A 13,762-nucleotide genomic window follows, 5' to 3' on the forward strand; every position below is an offset into this window, starting at 1 on the left:
CGCACACAGAGTATAAATCTGTCCCCATGTGTTTGCGTTATACACTGTAGAATACAAAATTACATAGACAAAAGGACATGATTCAAGACAAATGTAACTAAATAAATAAAAAGGCATATCTGCTGTCTTCCATTTTTTGTGGATATGAAGCTTAGACAATCTTTTAAGATAAAGTCCACAGTCAGAGGTAGTCTGAATTACACTACACAAGTGGAAAGCCCCTTGCCTTCCATCTCATTACTTAGTGTACTTTAACGATTTCCAATATTTTTTTAGCTTTCTGTAGACTCTTTCAAAGGAAGTCAATGCATTTCAGCCCTCTTGGCTATGGGCCTCCTCATGACCAAGGAAGAGAAACGAATGCCTCACAAAATACAAATGTATTTAAATAAACTGATTGCACCTTCTGGGCACCTTACATTACAGAACACATATGTGTCATGCTGACAAAGCTTGTGAGAAATATTCTCATTGGCAACTGCCTTACCAAACAATGTCAGACACAAAACCATTACTACCACAAGGCCAAGGGCCAGTATGTCTCAAATGCACCAAAAGTGAATAGATTGTGTAAGAAGAGAGAGACCCACACCACTGTATGTCATGGCAAGCCGAAGTGACAAATTAACTTAGTCACCAACTGTGCAAACCAAATAGGACCCCTCCGATTACACGGACATGTAGCTATGAAATCAAGTATCTAGGAAAAGCCAAGTTGAAAGTTACCGCAATGTTGGGAAGCTTTCTCAGAGTGATAAAACCTAGACTGCCCGCAACAATTGCCTTCAAGTCACTTAGCCAAATCTGGAAGTAAAGCATACTAACTATGCTACTCTAGGACTATGCACCATCACAGGGGGCACAGTGGTTGAAGGTCACTTACTTGTTTGTACCCGCCACATCCCATGTGAGCGTGCCATCAGCATTGCTCAAATGCAAAGGGGCCGTCCATAATTAAAGCAAGCCGCCAGTGGGCTTGCCCCAACAGCGTAAAAACCTGGGGGTGCTAACAAGTTACCTTCCTCAGAGTGAACATTTCTTTCTGTGAACGCAGCTACTGCTGGATATCGCTGGTCCCTTCAAGGATTACAGAGGTTTAGAGGTGGGGCTTAGGGGGACTGAAAACCTAAAGCAGAAGTATTCTAGTCTGTGAAGTTTGGAAGCTGTAGTGTGTCTCCCTTGTTTACAGTGTCAAACCAAGGTCGGGGAAGGGTAGAGTAAAACAATACGTCCGTGCATAATGCATAAACCCGGCCGTATCACCGGCCAAGTGTGTCAACTGGCCTCGTTATTATTATGTTGGAAAAAAAGCATTTCCCTAAGACATTGGTGTTTTTAGTAAGGCGGGTGCCAAATAGAACACAAGCCACAAGGAGATACTAAGTTATCCAATGCACAAACATTCAGTGAACGATATGCGTTCTGGAAATTAAAATCCAACAAAACACTGGCTCATTTACATAATTTCTAATAATGCCCCACATTACCAATACGTTAACACCTTGGTTTTGGGAGAAAGGGCAATATATTGTATAGCGTCATGTACAAAATACATGTAGATTTTTTTTACAGAATCTTAACTCTGAACACTTAATAGATCCAACTCATATTCATGTATTTGAAAAGGTGTAGCAATCATCAAGGAAAGTTATATTGGCACCATGGCATCCCCGTTATCAATTTATTCAAGCAAAAGGCCTCAAAAAGGGGAGGACGTTGTCGAAATTAGGAGGTATTGGTTTATTATGAAACCCCCGGACATCTGGTCATCTATGTTCTAAAAGTGGAGTAGGTCAGAATTACCAAGCACAAGAAAGATTAGATTTGTCAAATTATAGCCCACATTTCATCGAGGTCGCGGAGGCCATGGGGCTCAGTGCTGTACCTTTCAATCATCTGTGCTTCCATTTTCTTCAAAGTATTTGATACCCAAGTTCCTTTATATATTTGTATTACATATAGGACTGCCCACTTTAAATCATCTTCATTATAGTAGCTATACTGATAGTGTTCAACTAAGGGGGCTTCTGCCACTGCACACCGTATCCTTTATCTGCACTGTAGTATTCTGGTTTCAACAGGCTGAGTAGTTTGGCCTATGTATGTCAATTTGCAGGGACATCATATGCAGTAGATAACATTGTTGGTATTGCAGTTTGAAAATTTTACTTGTTGGTGTATTTTGCCATTAATGGTAATGTTCTTGCTATTGGTACTAAATTGGCATGCCATGCTGCTTTTGCACTAGTAGTGTCCTGCTAGTGTGGGTAACACTAGCATTTCTCTCAAATTAGTTTTCTTTTCTGTGGGTCTTGTAGCTCTGACCAAATGGTCTTGTAAGCCCTTCACTTTCTTAAATGAGAACATAGGCCAAGGGATTCCTAAGGGACTTAAGATTGTCCAGTACTTCTGAGTTATGTTTTTGACTTTATTAACTTTAGGATTGCATGTGAGAGCATACTTCAGAAGATTGGTTTCTTGACTACCTTGGGGGTTAATACAGTTTCTCTTGGTTTGAATCAAGACCTCTTCATAGCTGCCTTGACTAGTTTTTTGGGGTAGCCTCTATGTACTAATTTATTCATCATAATCTTTCCATTTTCGAAATAATCTTCTTTGCACAAACAATTCCTCCTAATACTGAGAAATTGCCCGTAAAGTAAATTTTCTTTTAAAGTACACCGATGTTCACTTGAAAAGTGCAAGAGAGTGTTATGGTTAGTCGGTTTGGTGAAAAGACTAACTTCAATTTGTCCTTCTCTGCTTATGATCTAAAGGTCAACAAAGTTGATATTTTATGGTCACACGTCATACTGAACTTCAATTCTGGAGTCTTTATATTTAACCAGTGTAGGAAAGAGTCTACAGCATGCCTATCCCCTCTCCATATCAACAGGATATCATCTATGTATTGCAACCATTTAATGATGTGTAACTTGAAAGGATTATTGTTAGTATACATCCATCATTTCTCAAAATATGACATCACCAAATTTGCTATCTCTGGGGCGAAGCTGCACCCCATTGCTACTCCTTAAGGTTGTAGATATAAGTCCCTTTTGAATGCAAAGAAATTGTTCTTAAGGCATAAGGTAGCAATTTTATCAAAAAATTCAGTGAGAACCTGAAAGGTCTTGGTCTTGTATCAAGAATGTCCTTTAATAATGGTAGGGCCTCAACTTGTGGGATGTTGGTGTAGAGAGACTCAGTCCCTCAATATGACTTCAGCAGTCTTCTATGAAGACCGCAGAAGTCCCGCCAGACCTAAGACCACCGGTGTTGGCGGTCTTCCGACCACCATATTATGACCACTGGTGACTATCCGCCATAATTTGGGCGAAGAGACGCCAGCAGCCATACTGGCGGTTGGCGGTTGCTCCTCCGCCACCGCACGTCATCAGAACGTTGCAGTATTCGGCGTGGTGGTGTTCTGGTGACAGGGTGCTGGTGGCTGAGCAGGCCCCATGGACCCCATTCCCTCCCGGACGACCACCGAGACAGGTAAGGTGATTGTCCGACATGGGAGGGGGGTGGGGTGTTGTTGTGTGGCGTGTGCTTGAATGGGGGTGTGACTGTGTGTGTATAGAGGGGGTGTGTGAGTGTGTGTATGAATGCGGGGGGTGTGGTGTGTGTTGGGGATGTATCGTGTATGTGTGTGTGCATGTGTGTGCGCGTGTATGTGTGTGAGTGGTGTGTGCAGGCTTGAGTAGGGGGTGGGGGGTATGTACGGGAGGCCATGGAGTTCCGGGGGAGGGGAGAGGGCCGTATCAGCTTTGGGGGGATAGAGGGGCCGTGGCTGTTGGGGGAGGACTGTGGGGGGGAAGGGGCGACCCCTATCAGTGCCAGTGAAGGAATTCCCTGGCACTGATAGTGCCTACCGCCATGGTTTTCGTGGCAGTACAGACGCCAAGAAAACCATGGCGGTATGCGGGGTCATGATCCCGCAGGAAGGCTAGTGACGTCTGCCGGGCTGGAGACCGTTGTCTCCAGCCTGGCGGATATTACCACTGTGGCAGAAGTTGTGGTACATTGGCGGCCAATGTCATAATTTGGCGGAAATGACCGCCAGCCTGTTGGCGGTGCTACCGCCAAGTTAACACCATCCACCAGGGTTGTAATGAGTCCTTAATGTCTAATGCTACTAATAGTTGTTTATTCTCATCAAAAGAAAAAAAAAAAAAGTCCAAATGGATCACCGGCTGCACCCAGAGTTCAGCGACTCCATCGTCAACATCATAGCCCCTCACGCACTCACCTCCAGCAACTACATACTTCTCGGTCACCTCAACTTCCATTTCAGCGATCTCAGCGACCACAAAACCTCATCGCTACTCGAGAATCTGGATACAATCGGGCTCAAGAAACTGCTCACCTCACCAATGCGCACCGCCGGACACACACTTGACCGCATTTTCTCTGCCAGCAGCAACGTCATCATCAATGACTCAACCACGGTACACTGGACTGATCACTGCATATTCCACTTTTCCATCTCCACACCTACAGTGCACACTCACACAACGCGCCCCTCCTACAGGAAATGGAACCAGAACTCAGAGGAGCAACTCATCAGCAACTCACCACCTTGACACACAGATGCCAACACCTCAGCACACAACCTGCACAAATGGATCACCGGCTGTGCCGACACCCTAGCTCCTCTCCGAGCAACCACAGGGAAACACTCCTCCAAGGAAGCCAGCTAGTTCACCCCCATACTCCAGGAATCAAAGCGCTCATACAAGAGGCTGGAGTAGAAGTGAAGAAACATCAAATCCCTGGAAGACCTTGCACTTTTTAAATCTGCACAAGATCCCACCATGACCTCATCAGATCCACCAGGAAAACTGCCTTGCAGGACCACATTAACAACCATCACACACAACACTAAAAAACTCTTCAATTTAATCAAAGAATTTGCCAAACCGTAAGCCATGACCACTAACATCTCTCCATCTCAGGGTCTCTGAGACAGACTGGCCATCTTCTTCAATTGGAAGATCAAAGACATATACAACAGCTTCAGGCACTAAGACGCTCTGAACTCACCAACGATACCCTTGCCAGGATCCATCAAACCCCCACGACTCCTGCACGCCTGGACTCCCCCTCCACGACGGACGAGCCACTCCATCATGTGCAGCATCCACTCTGGAGACCCTACCGACCCCTTCCCCGACTACATCTTCAACAAGGCAAGCACCTCAATCGCCCCCAAACTCTGCAAGACCATCAACTGCTCCCTAAAGTCAGAATCCTTCCCCAAAGACTGGAACCACCCCGAGATCTGACCACTTCTGAAGAAACCCACAGCCGACCCAACGGAGCTCAAGAACTACCTCCCCATCTCGCTGCGGCCCTCCCCAATACATCGAGGACAACAACATCCTGGACATCTCTCAGTCAGGATTCAGAACTAACCACAGCACCAAAACTGACCTGCTCACTGCCACAGATGACATGCGCTCCCTCCTCGACCGTGGCCAAACAGCAGCCTTCATCCTACTTGACCTTTCAGGCGCCTTCGATACAGTATCTCACCACAGCCTATGCTCCAGCCTCCACGCAGCAGGCATATGCAGTAAGGCCCTTCGATGGATGCACTCCTACCTGACAGGCAGAACACAGAAAGTCAGGCTCCTGCCACACTTGTCAGAACCTGCAGACATCAGCTGTGGAGTACCCCAAGGATCTTCGTTGAGTCCCATGCTGTTCAACTTCTACATGCCCTCGCTTGCCCCAATGGTCAAACTACAGACTGAACTTGTCTCCTAAGCTGAAAACGTACATGCTATTTAACAACTACATGACCCTGCTCGCCCCTATCATCAGGAACTACGATATGAACATCATCTCCTATGCTGATGACACCCAACTGATCATCTCCTTCACCGAGCCACCTGGATGAGGGAGAGCTGCCTTAAGCTGAACTCCAACAAGATCAAGATACTCATCCTGGGATATTCCTCCTCAGCCTCTGACAACTCCTGGCAGCCCCCAACACTCGGCACGCCCCCCACCCCCACAGACCACGCATGAAACCTCATCATCATCCTCGACTCAACACTCACCATGACCAGGCAGGTCAACTACGTCCCTTCCACCTGCTATCTCTCCCCTCGTCCCTGCAGTCGCTCACCAACGTACCCTGCATAAAGAAGACCTTGGCTGGAGGAAGATCTTTCACCTATATGACAGCTAAAGGTTGGAACACCTTACCTCTTCACCTCAGACAATCACCATCACTGTCTCAGTTCAGGAGGGACCCCAAGACGTGGCTCCTCAAATAATCTCTTAGGACACACCCCTCAGTGCCTTGAGACCCTATGTGTGAGTAGCACACTCTAAAAATATCTGATTGATTGAGTCTCTTAAATAGGCCTGCGTGGCCGGCACAAAAGGTATCAGAAAGGTGTCCATATATTGAGTCAAATGTTCTAGAATAGAGCCACATGCTGAAATACTCAGGCAGTTGCTGCAAGTCCCGATCACAAGTGCTGGGCACCACTACCCTGCTGCTGCTATCTAGGTATCTCGTGCAGTGGGGTCGGTGTTTAAAATGGCTCCAGGGCTGCAGTCCCTCCATACCTTGCACCTTCTCTGTAGGTATCTTGACTCTGTGCAGCCGCCATCATAGTCTGGGCTTGCAGGTACCATGGTAGAATTTCACAGAGGTAGCTTCTTTTCTGCTTAAACTGTCCTCTCCAGCTTAGGGGTCCGCTGGCACAATTGTTTTGGAAGTCAGCCCAGTGAGAGCCCAGGATGGTTCAGGATACTGATGAGGGAGCCAGGAACTCTAGGGTTTAGCTGCCGTTGGCCATTCTGTCAGCCTCTGCAGTATTTTATTATTAAAAAGAGATATCTACGTGGATTTAAAACAATAGCCGGTCTCACATTACAGCAGGGACCACCATTTGTGTCCTACACCACAAGGTCTGAAATACCACCAGTGTTCAACTGTGATGAAGCCAGGAATTCCACATGTAACCCTCTCTTTATCCCCATTAACTCACCTGCTGTTAACGTTTATGGACGCCGATTTCGAACGGGTGTTTCTAAAGAGAGATAGGCCAAGGTTGATTCCTGAATCATCCTATAGACCTCTCTACCTTACACTAAGTCCAGCACCATATAAAATTGTTCAGGGGCGGCTCTCCTCTTGCTTTCAGCAGAAGGGGAAGGAAAAATAAAATGATAATAACAAAGCGTTATTATCATTTTATTTTTTGGTAAGCCAGAATGTGGTTGGGTGGGCCTATAGGGAGGAGCAGTTGGTGCACCACAAGTGTGCATGTGTGTTTGTCTGGCTGTGTTTGGCCGGCCAAACAGACATGCGCACTTTGCTTTCCTCCACCCGGCTGTATTGAAAATCCGGAGGGAGAAAGTGCACAGGCCTTCACTCTCTGTCTGAGTGCCAAAGCAGGCTGCTCAGACCAATCAGGGCGCTTCTGTCATGCTGGTGACAGCAGCGTCATGAAGGGTTGGGAGTCTGGAAGCCTGTGTGCTTCCGAGAAGAGGACAGAGGAGATGAGCCTGTCTCTGTAGGAAAGAGGTAAGTGAGTTTTTTCTTAATTTTTGTTATTCCCCCCCACCTCACCACCGCTTTTGAGTGGCAGCCGCCACTGCTGATGTTGTGTTGCATGCTGTATGAATTATGTTCCGCCATCAAAGAAATGCTTCCCACATGTCAACTACTTTAGGTTTGCCGCTCATGGTCTAATTCTGTGTTTTTTGTTATTTTGTCCCAGGTGTTTATACTTTTCTGTCCAGCACCCTGGAATCCCCAGAAGAGACTGAGCAAATACATCTTATTCTAGACAAAATAATAGACACACTAGTTCATTTGATGGCAAAGTCTGGCCTCTCGCTGCAGCAACAACATAGACGGCTTGCCCAGCTCCTGCTAATCCTTTCTCACATCAGGCACATGAGGTGAGTGTACGGGCATTACAGAACACAACTGTGACTGACTTTTAGCAGGTCATGTCTGACTGCTGACAGTATGTACTTATGTAAATGTAACAACTATTTTTAATGTAGTGCCCAATACTGATGGCAATATTGTGGATTCATGATCAACATTTTGTTTGAAAAATTGAATAAGGCACAATGTGGAAAAGTTATTTGTGTCTGATCACGCAATTGGATCCAGTGGTGAAGATGGGGTTGTAACATAGGACTCCTAATTTCTGACTCCAAAGCAGACACACAACCTGTAGAAACTCAATAACACCAATCAAAAGCATGAACATGTCTGATGAAGTACTAAAGTTTCACTCCGCTCAAAGAGAATTTGCAAAAAGCTGTTAATGACCGATAAAGTCCTCCACAGTTATATGATCTGCCTGCTTGGTCTACAAGTTATTCTGAGCACAACAAAGCAGAGTAGATTAGTACACACCAGGCCAAAGGGTTGCAAACCAGATGACAGATGAGTGTGTTTCAGTCTACGTCCTGTTCCATGGCACCAACTCACCGTAGAAGTTCTGGTTGTGACACGGGAGGGCAATAATAGCAGAACTATCGGTAGTGATATATTAAGATAGCATTTAAAAACTCTTATGCACAATGACAGTGGGGTCCAAGATGTCACTCAGCTTAAAGAGACCTTGCCCCCTATGCTCTCAAACCTTCATATTTATTAAGGAGCAGATCCACACCCTAAAATCTTTCATCTGCCGATAATCAGCTGCTTGACCCTGGCCAACCCAAAAAATAAATACACAGACTAAAGCAAACATTTTGGTCTCAAATATTGCACATTGCTAAAGTATTCCAGGGAACTGAAAGGAACCATTTTGAGTATGGACGTTCTCCTGTAAAATGACAGAATGCTGTCACTCACAGTAAAGCTAGCCAATGTCTGAAGTAGCCTGCCTCATCACACCATGCTGTATGCCTTGGTGGGCAAAACAAAATGTGAATGACACAATAATAGAACAATAAATGAAGAAGCCTTCCTAAGAGACCCAAAACATACTTACTGTTGTTATGCCCACTGGCATGTAGAGCAGCAATGAAGGGCCTCCTCTTCTGTCTGTCTCGGGCAAGTTTCTGTACAGTGCCTCAGCTGTGCTTCAAAGTCTTAATTTCTGTTTTCACAGTTTGCCTACAGATGTTTATTGACTTGCCTCTCTTTTTCTTTGTCTTCTGGGATCCAGTGAAGATCTGTTTTGTGATAGAGTCTTGTTTTCCTACGATGTGCCCTATCCGTCAGCATCTCTTTCTCATAATGATGATGTCCATTCTATCTTGCTTCCATCTATTAAGCCGTTCCTGGTTGAAGATGGTTCAGGGCCAGAAAATGTAGACGATTCTTCTCAGGTTACTGGTGTGGAAGGGTGACAGTTTAGTGATATTGCTCTTTGTCATCCACCAGCTTTCTGATCCACACAACAGCGTGGACAGAATGCAGCTCTGGTAAATCCTCACCAGCTTGGTGTTGGTGCTGTACTGAGATGATGTCCACAAAGCTTTCAGTATCCTGAAGACATTCCTGGCCTTGTTTGTCTGCTCTTGACATCATTGCCTACCTCTCCACCATGTCTGAAAGGACAGCCTAGGTAGGTGAACTCTTCAATCATGGCTAGGGCCTCTCCATCCACCTTGATTCATGAACGGTTTGGAGCTACCAACACATGCAAACTGATCTTGAAGCCACACCGAAACATGGCCTGAAGATTGTGATGAGAGTCTTGAATACTAAAGTGGAAAATGGCAACACAAACCAGGACAAAGCTATGAGAAAGGAAGGTTGTGAAACAATGAATGACAATGTAGAAAGACTGTGGAATTGTGCACCACAAATGATCTAGTCACAGGAGTAAGTCTTCCCCCCCCCCTTGTGATATTCACAAACTGATTTGATGCTCAGCCAATAAGAGACACAGAAATCAGATTGACCACATAATGAAAAGTGGCTGCTGGAGATGCTCACTGCAAGATGTTAAAGTGAGGAAGGGAGTGGACTTCAGTAGTGATCATCCAAACAGAGAGAAATATCGAATAGTTAAGTATTTAATATATACAATTCTAGTAAACTCAACAGCTAATGGCTATCACCAGACATAATAACCAGAATTCACTCCAATACTAAGTTTCTTTAATCCATTGATATTTTATTAGGTTTATATTTCAAACCTGCAACAAGGAGAGGTGGAGCCTCCAGTCACGTCTGAAATACTGCTTTTATGAGGAAGGATTGATCTCAATGTCCCTGGCTGTTTTTCTAGATAAAAGATCTGAGGAGCTACCACCCACATGGCCCGGGCCAGGGACCCTACCTTGCACCATAGTGAATAAAATCTCTGACACATTAGCCAATTAGCACCTTGAAGGTCCTGCCTTAATAGAATTGACAGCCAGGAGGTTTCTACTGAGGTTAGGTTAATTAGCATTCATTGTGCATATTCAGCAACGGTAGCAATGTGGAATGTGTGTTACCTGAGTGACTGAAGCAAGGTAACTATAGATTAAAACATACTTTTGAAATATGGTCTTATTAAAATGGATTTAGATTCATGAACTATATATCGAAATGTGCATATCTTCTAAAGTATTGTAAATAAGCACTGTCAATATAGAGAGCCTAAAATATAATTAAACTACTGAAATAAAAAGAATATGTGAGAGCGAGTTAAGTAGCTTATTCTCGTTTAGACGCCTTTAAGGGCCACCACAGGTAGAATACCTCAGAAGAATGCTGTCAACTGTCCCCTCTCAACATTGCAAGCTACTGGAAGACAGGTTAAACAATGTTGGTGAACTGGAAGGGGTGAGGACGGCTTACTTGAATATTAAAAGGGTAAAAAGGAAAACAGTAATATTACAAAAAATACTGTTTTTAGACGCAGTCTAACAAACGGCCCTGCAGCCCCTTTTTAGATGTAGTCTAACAGGGCGCCGTGTTCTGAGAGAATTTCATCAACAGCAGAATGAAGTAAAAGGAGGGAAATTATCATTTCACTCAAGGCATACTTCAAAAGCTACATGTCTGGCAGGAATTTTAACCATGTTCACACAATTCTCTTTTCAACATACAGTAAAATGTTTTAAAATGTATCCCACTGCAGAGCTTAATGAGAACCGAGATGATTGATTTATGTGAGGGCTCTGCATGATTTCTGATTTGGCAGGCTGCTTTGGCTCAATATTCAGTCTTTGGGACCAGATAGGGTGCAAATATTTTGACACTAACCGGGCCTTACCGCCGGCTAACATCATACCATACATATGACGCCCGGCTGGCGTCATGGGATGGCGATAGCCAGCGGTATACTTTTTGACGCTAAACTGCGCTAGCACAGTTTAGCGTCACAAAGTATAAATCAGGGCCTAAGACAAATGAGGGTAAACCAGAGATGGAGGGAATTCCATGGGAAGGAAGGGTGGGAGTGTACCTGTGTAAGATTAAGTTAAACATTATGGCAATACTTAGCATTTTGCAGGGATCTGTATGGAGCATGGAGAACGAAATAACTTCCATAGAGGGACTGTTGGAAAATATAGAACGTTATATTAGTAAAAGCGGGAAGGAGGTCGGAAATGTCGTTCTCCAGGTAAGGTCAATGGGAAAGTGATGTAAAGTTTTGAGGAAAGAAAAAGGTGGAGCAAGCAGTTTTGGGAGTGGACAGTAAACTCACCAACACACATGAAATCCAAAATGGAATGCTACAAACGTTTCAACTATTAGGAGACTAGGGTAACCACCATAGTCCCGCAAGTGAACGTGCTGGAATCCTCTCAGGCCTCCACGAGAACTTTTTCGCTACATGGAAATGCATAAAAAGGAACTGAGAACTGGTGACCAGAGTTGCTGCAGAGAAAAAAGGTTTGTCTATACCTGAGCCACACTGATCTGATGATAATGACTTCAAATGATTAGGAAGGAGATTAAAGCCTTCAGGTTGACTAAGAGTGCACTTTGAGAAAGGGATGCACTCCCCTTGCACATTCCCACCACAGTTGCTAGAAAATTCCTATCAGGAAAGCTCCTTTTGCTGACATTTTTTTTAAAAAAGGAACTCAAAACATGCCTAGAAAGAGAATGCATGTTAGTTCACAGTATTAAAACACAGCACACTGCCGAAGTCAGGCTCGTATAGGAAGCTGCAATGCTTAATTTGTGCTTGTTGTTTCCGGTGCTGGGCACCGGCACTTATTTTTGAGGGCCGGGGCTTAGTCTTCTGCCTCAAGCATTTGCAGCGAGCAAAAGACACATATGGGAAAGCCGGAGGAAGGGAAAAACGAAAAAGCGTCACAATGAGATAAAGCAGAAAACTACAGGAGTTAGCTGAAGAGGCAGGGAGTGGTTTTAAATCGATTAAAGGGGCCGAGATGGCTTCGGGATTACGGTGCCTCTGTATTCCGTGTTCGCAATTTTCATTGCAGCAGCCGCGTGTTTAAGAGAAGGGCTTTGAGCACCGGCACCTTTTTATCTACAAATTAATCACTGGGAAGCTGTATATCTCACTGTTCTCTTCATTTCTTCTTCATATATTTTTCATTTGTGAAAGTACAACTATGTGGCCTAAATAGACACATTTGTAAACATGTTTTTCAAATCCAATCTTGCATGATGGCAACTGTTTTTATGTTTTCACCATATTCGTCGAATACTATGCTTCGTCATTTTCACCCTGTGTGATAACTGTATTTTCTCTCAACAAGCTATTCATTTTGTTTTAAAGTTCATTGGGATCCCTTCCATTCCGTCCCGTGACCTAATATCTCCCCTTATTCCCTCCTATGCTACCTTCTCCCCTTGTTCCCTTCTGTACAACTTTCTCTCCTTGTGCCCTCCTGTGCTACATTCTCCCCTTGTTCTTTCCTGTATTACTAACACCCTTTGTTCTGTCCTGTGCTCCTGTCTCCCCTTGTTCTCTCCCGTGCTACTCTTCACCTTGTCCCCACCTCTGCTACCGCCTCACTTGTTCCCTCCTGTTATACTATCTCTCCTTGTTTCCTCCTAAATAAACTTAATTATCGATGCAACTCAACCAGCTGCACCGCGCCTGAGACTCTTGAGGACAGGTCCCTACTATATAAAGCTGCAAATAAAATACGAATAAACAAATATGTGTCTGCCTGAAATCGAACCTCATATGGCCTGACGCGGCTTGATGTAACAGCTTATCACAAATATTTGGAAACAAGGTCGAATGTCCTAGTTTCAGCCACTGTGATTTTGATTCTCTGTTTTCACCTGTGCCCCTATTTTGCATTGATGGCAAAATAATTATTGGTTCCTCGATTGCTGCTGGTAATAAAATGTAAAGGTGAGAGGCTTTTTATAGTGCTTTAAAGTTTTTGCAGGACAGACTGTTCATAGAGTGTCCAGGACCCAGCAGTCATTCGCCTTTTATTTCTTCCATGCTAGGCAGAAGTGAGGTTTGTGAAGTTTAGTTTTAATTCACTTCTGCATGACATTGAATACAAAAACATTAGATATTGCTGACAAGCTACACTTTTTTGCTCAAAGGGTTGACACCGCAACACATGGCATGCGTGGCAAAATTGATTTGAAAAGCTGAACAGCTTTTAAAGCATGCGCCAAAACACTGTGAAAGTTGATTGAGCTATTAGCTTCGGACTAATTAATATTATCAGTGCCGTTTACAAGATCAGCCTAAAATGCAGAACTTTAAGGACAGTATGGAGCTGGCGGGGACAGTTTTTGCTACTGCTCTCGTGATGATATACACAACATAATTTAAACAGGGGACCAATAATCCATCATGGTTTTAGTGCTTTTAAATCCATG

The 13,762-nt window shown here is 44.3% G+C and overlaps 1 protein-coding gene across 1 annotated transcript in view; it reads left to right on the forward strand.

Moving 5' to 3' along the window:
• ESR1 (estrogen receptor 1) overlaps nt 1-13,762 on the forward strand; it is a 1,426,508-nt gene that overhangs the window by 1,381,873 nt on the left and 30,873 nt on the right. The window contains exon 7 of the mRNA XM_069234719.1: nt 7,749-7,932. Within this exon, the coding sequence (XP_069090820.1) occupies nt 7,749-7,932 (184 nt within the window). The remainder of the gene's footprint in view (nt 1-7,748; nt 7,933-13,762) is intronic.

This window comes from Pleurodeles waltl, chromosome 5 (assembly GCF_031143425.1).
Source record: "Pleurodeles waltl isolate 20211129_DDA chromosome 5, aPleWal1.hap1.20221129, whole genome shotgun sequence".
Taxonomy (NCBI): Eukaryota; Metazoa; Chordata; class Amphibia; order Caudata; family Salamandridae; genus Pleurodeles; species Pleurodeles waltl.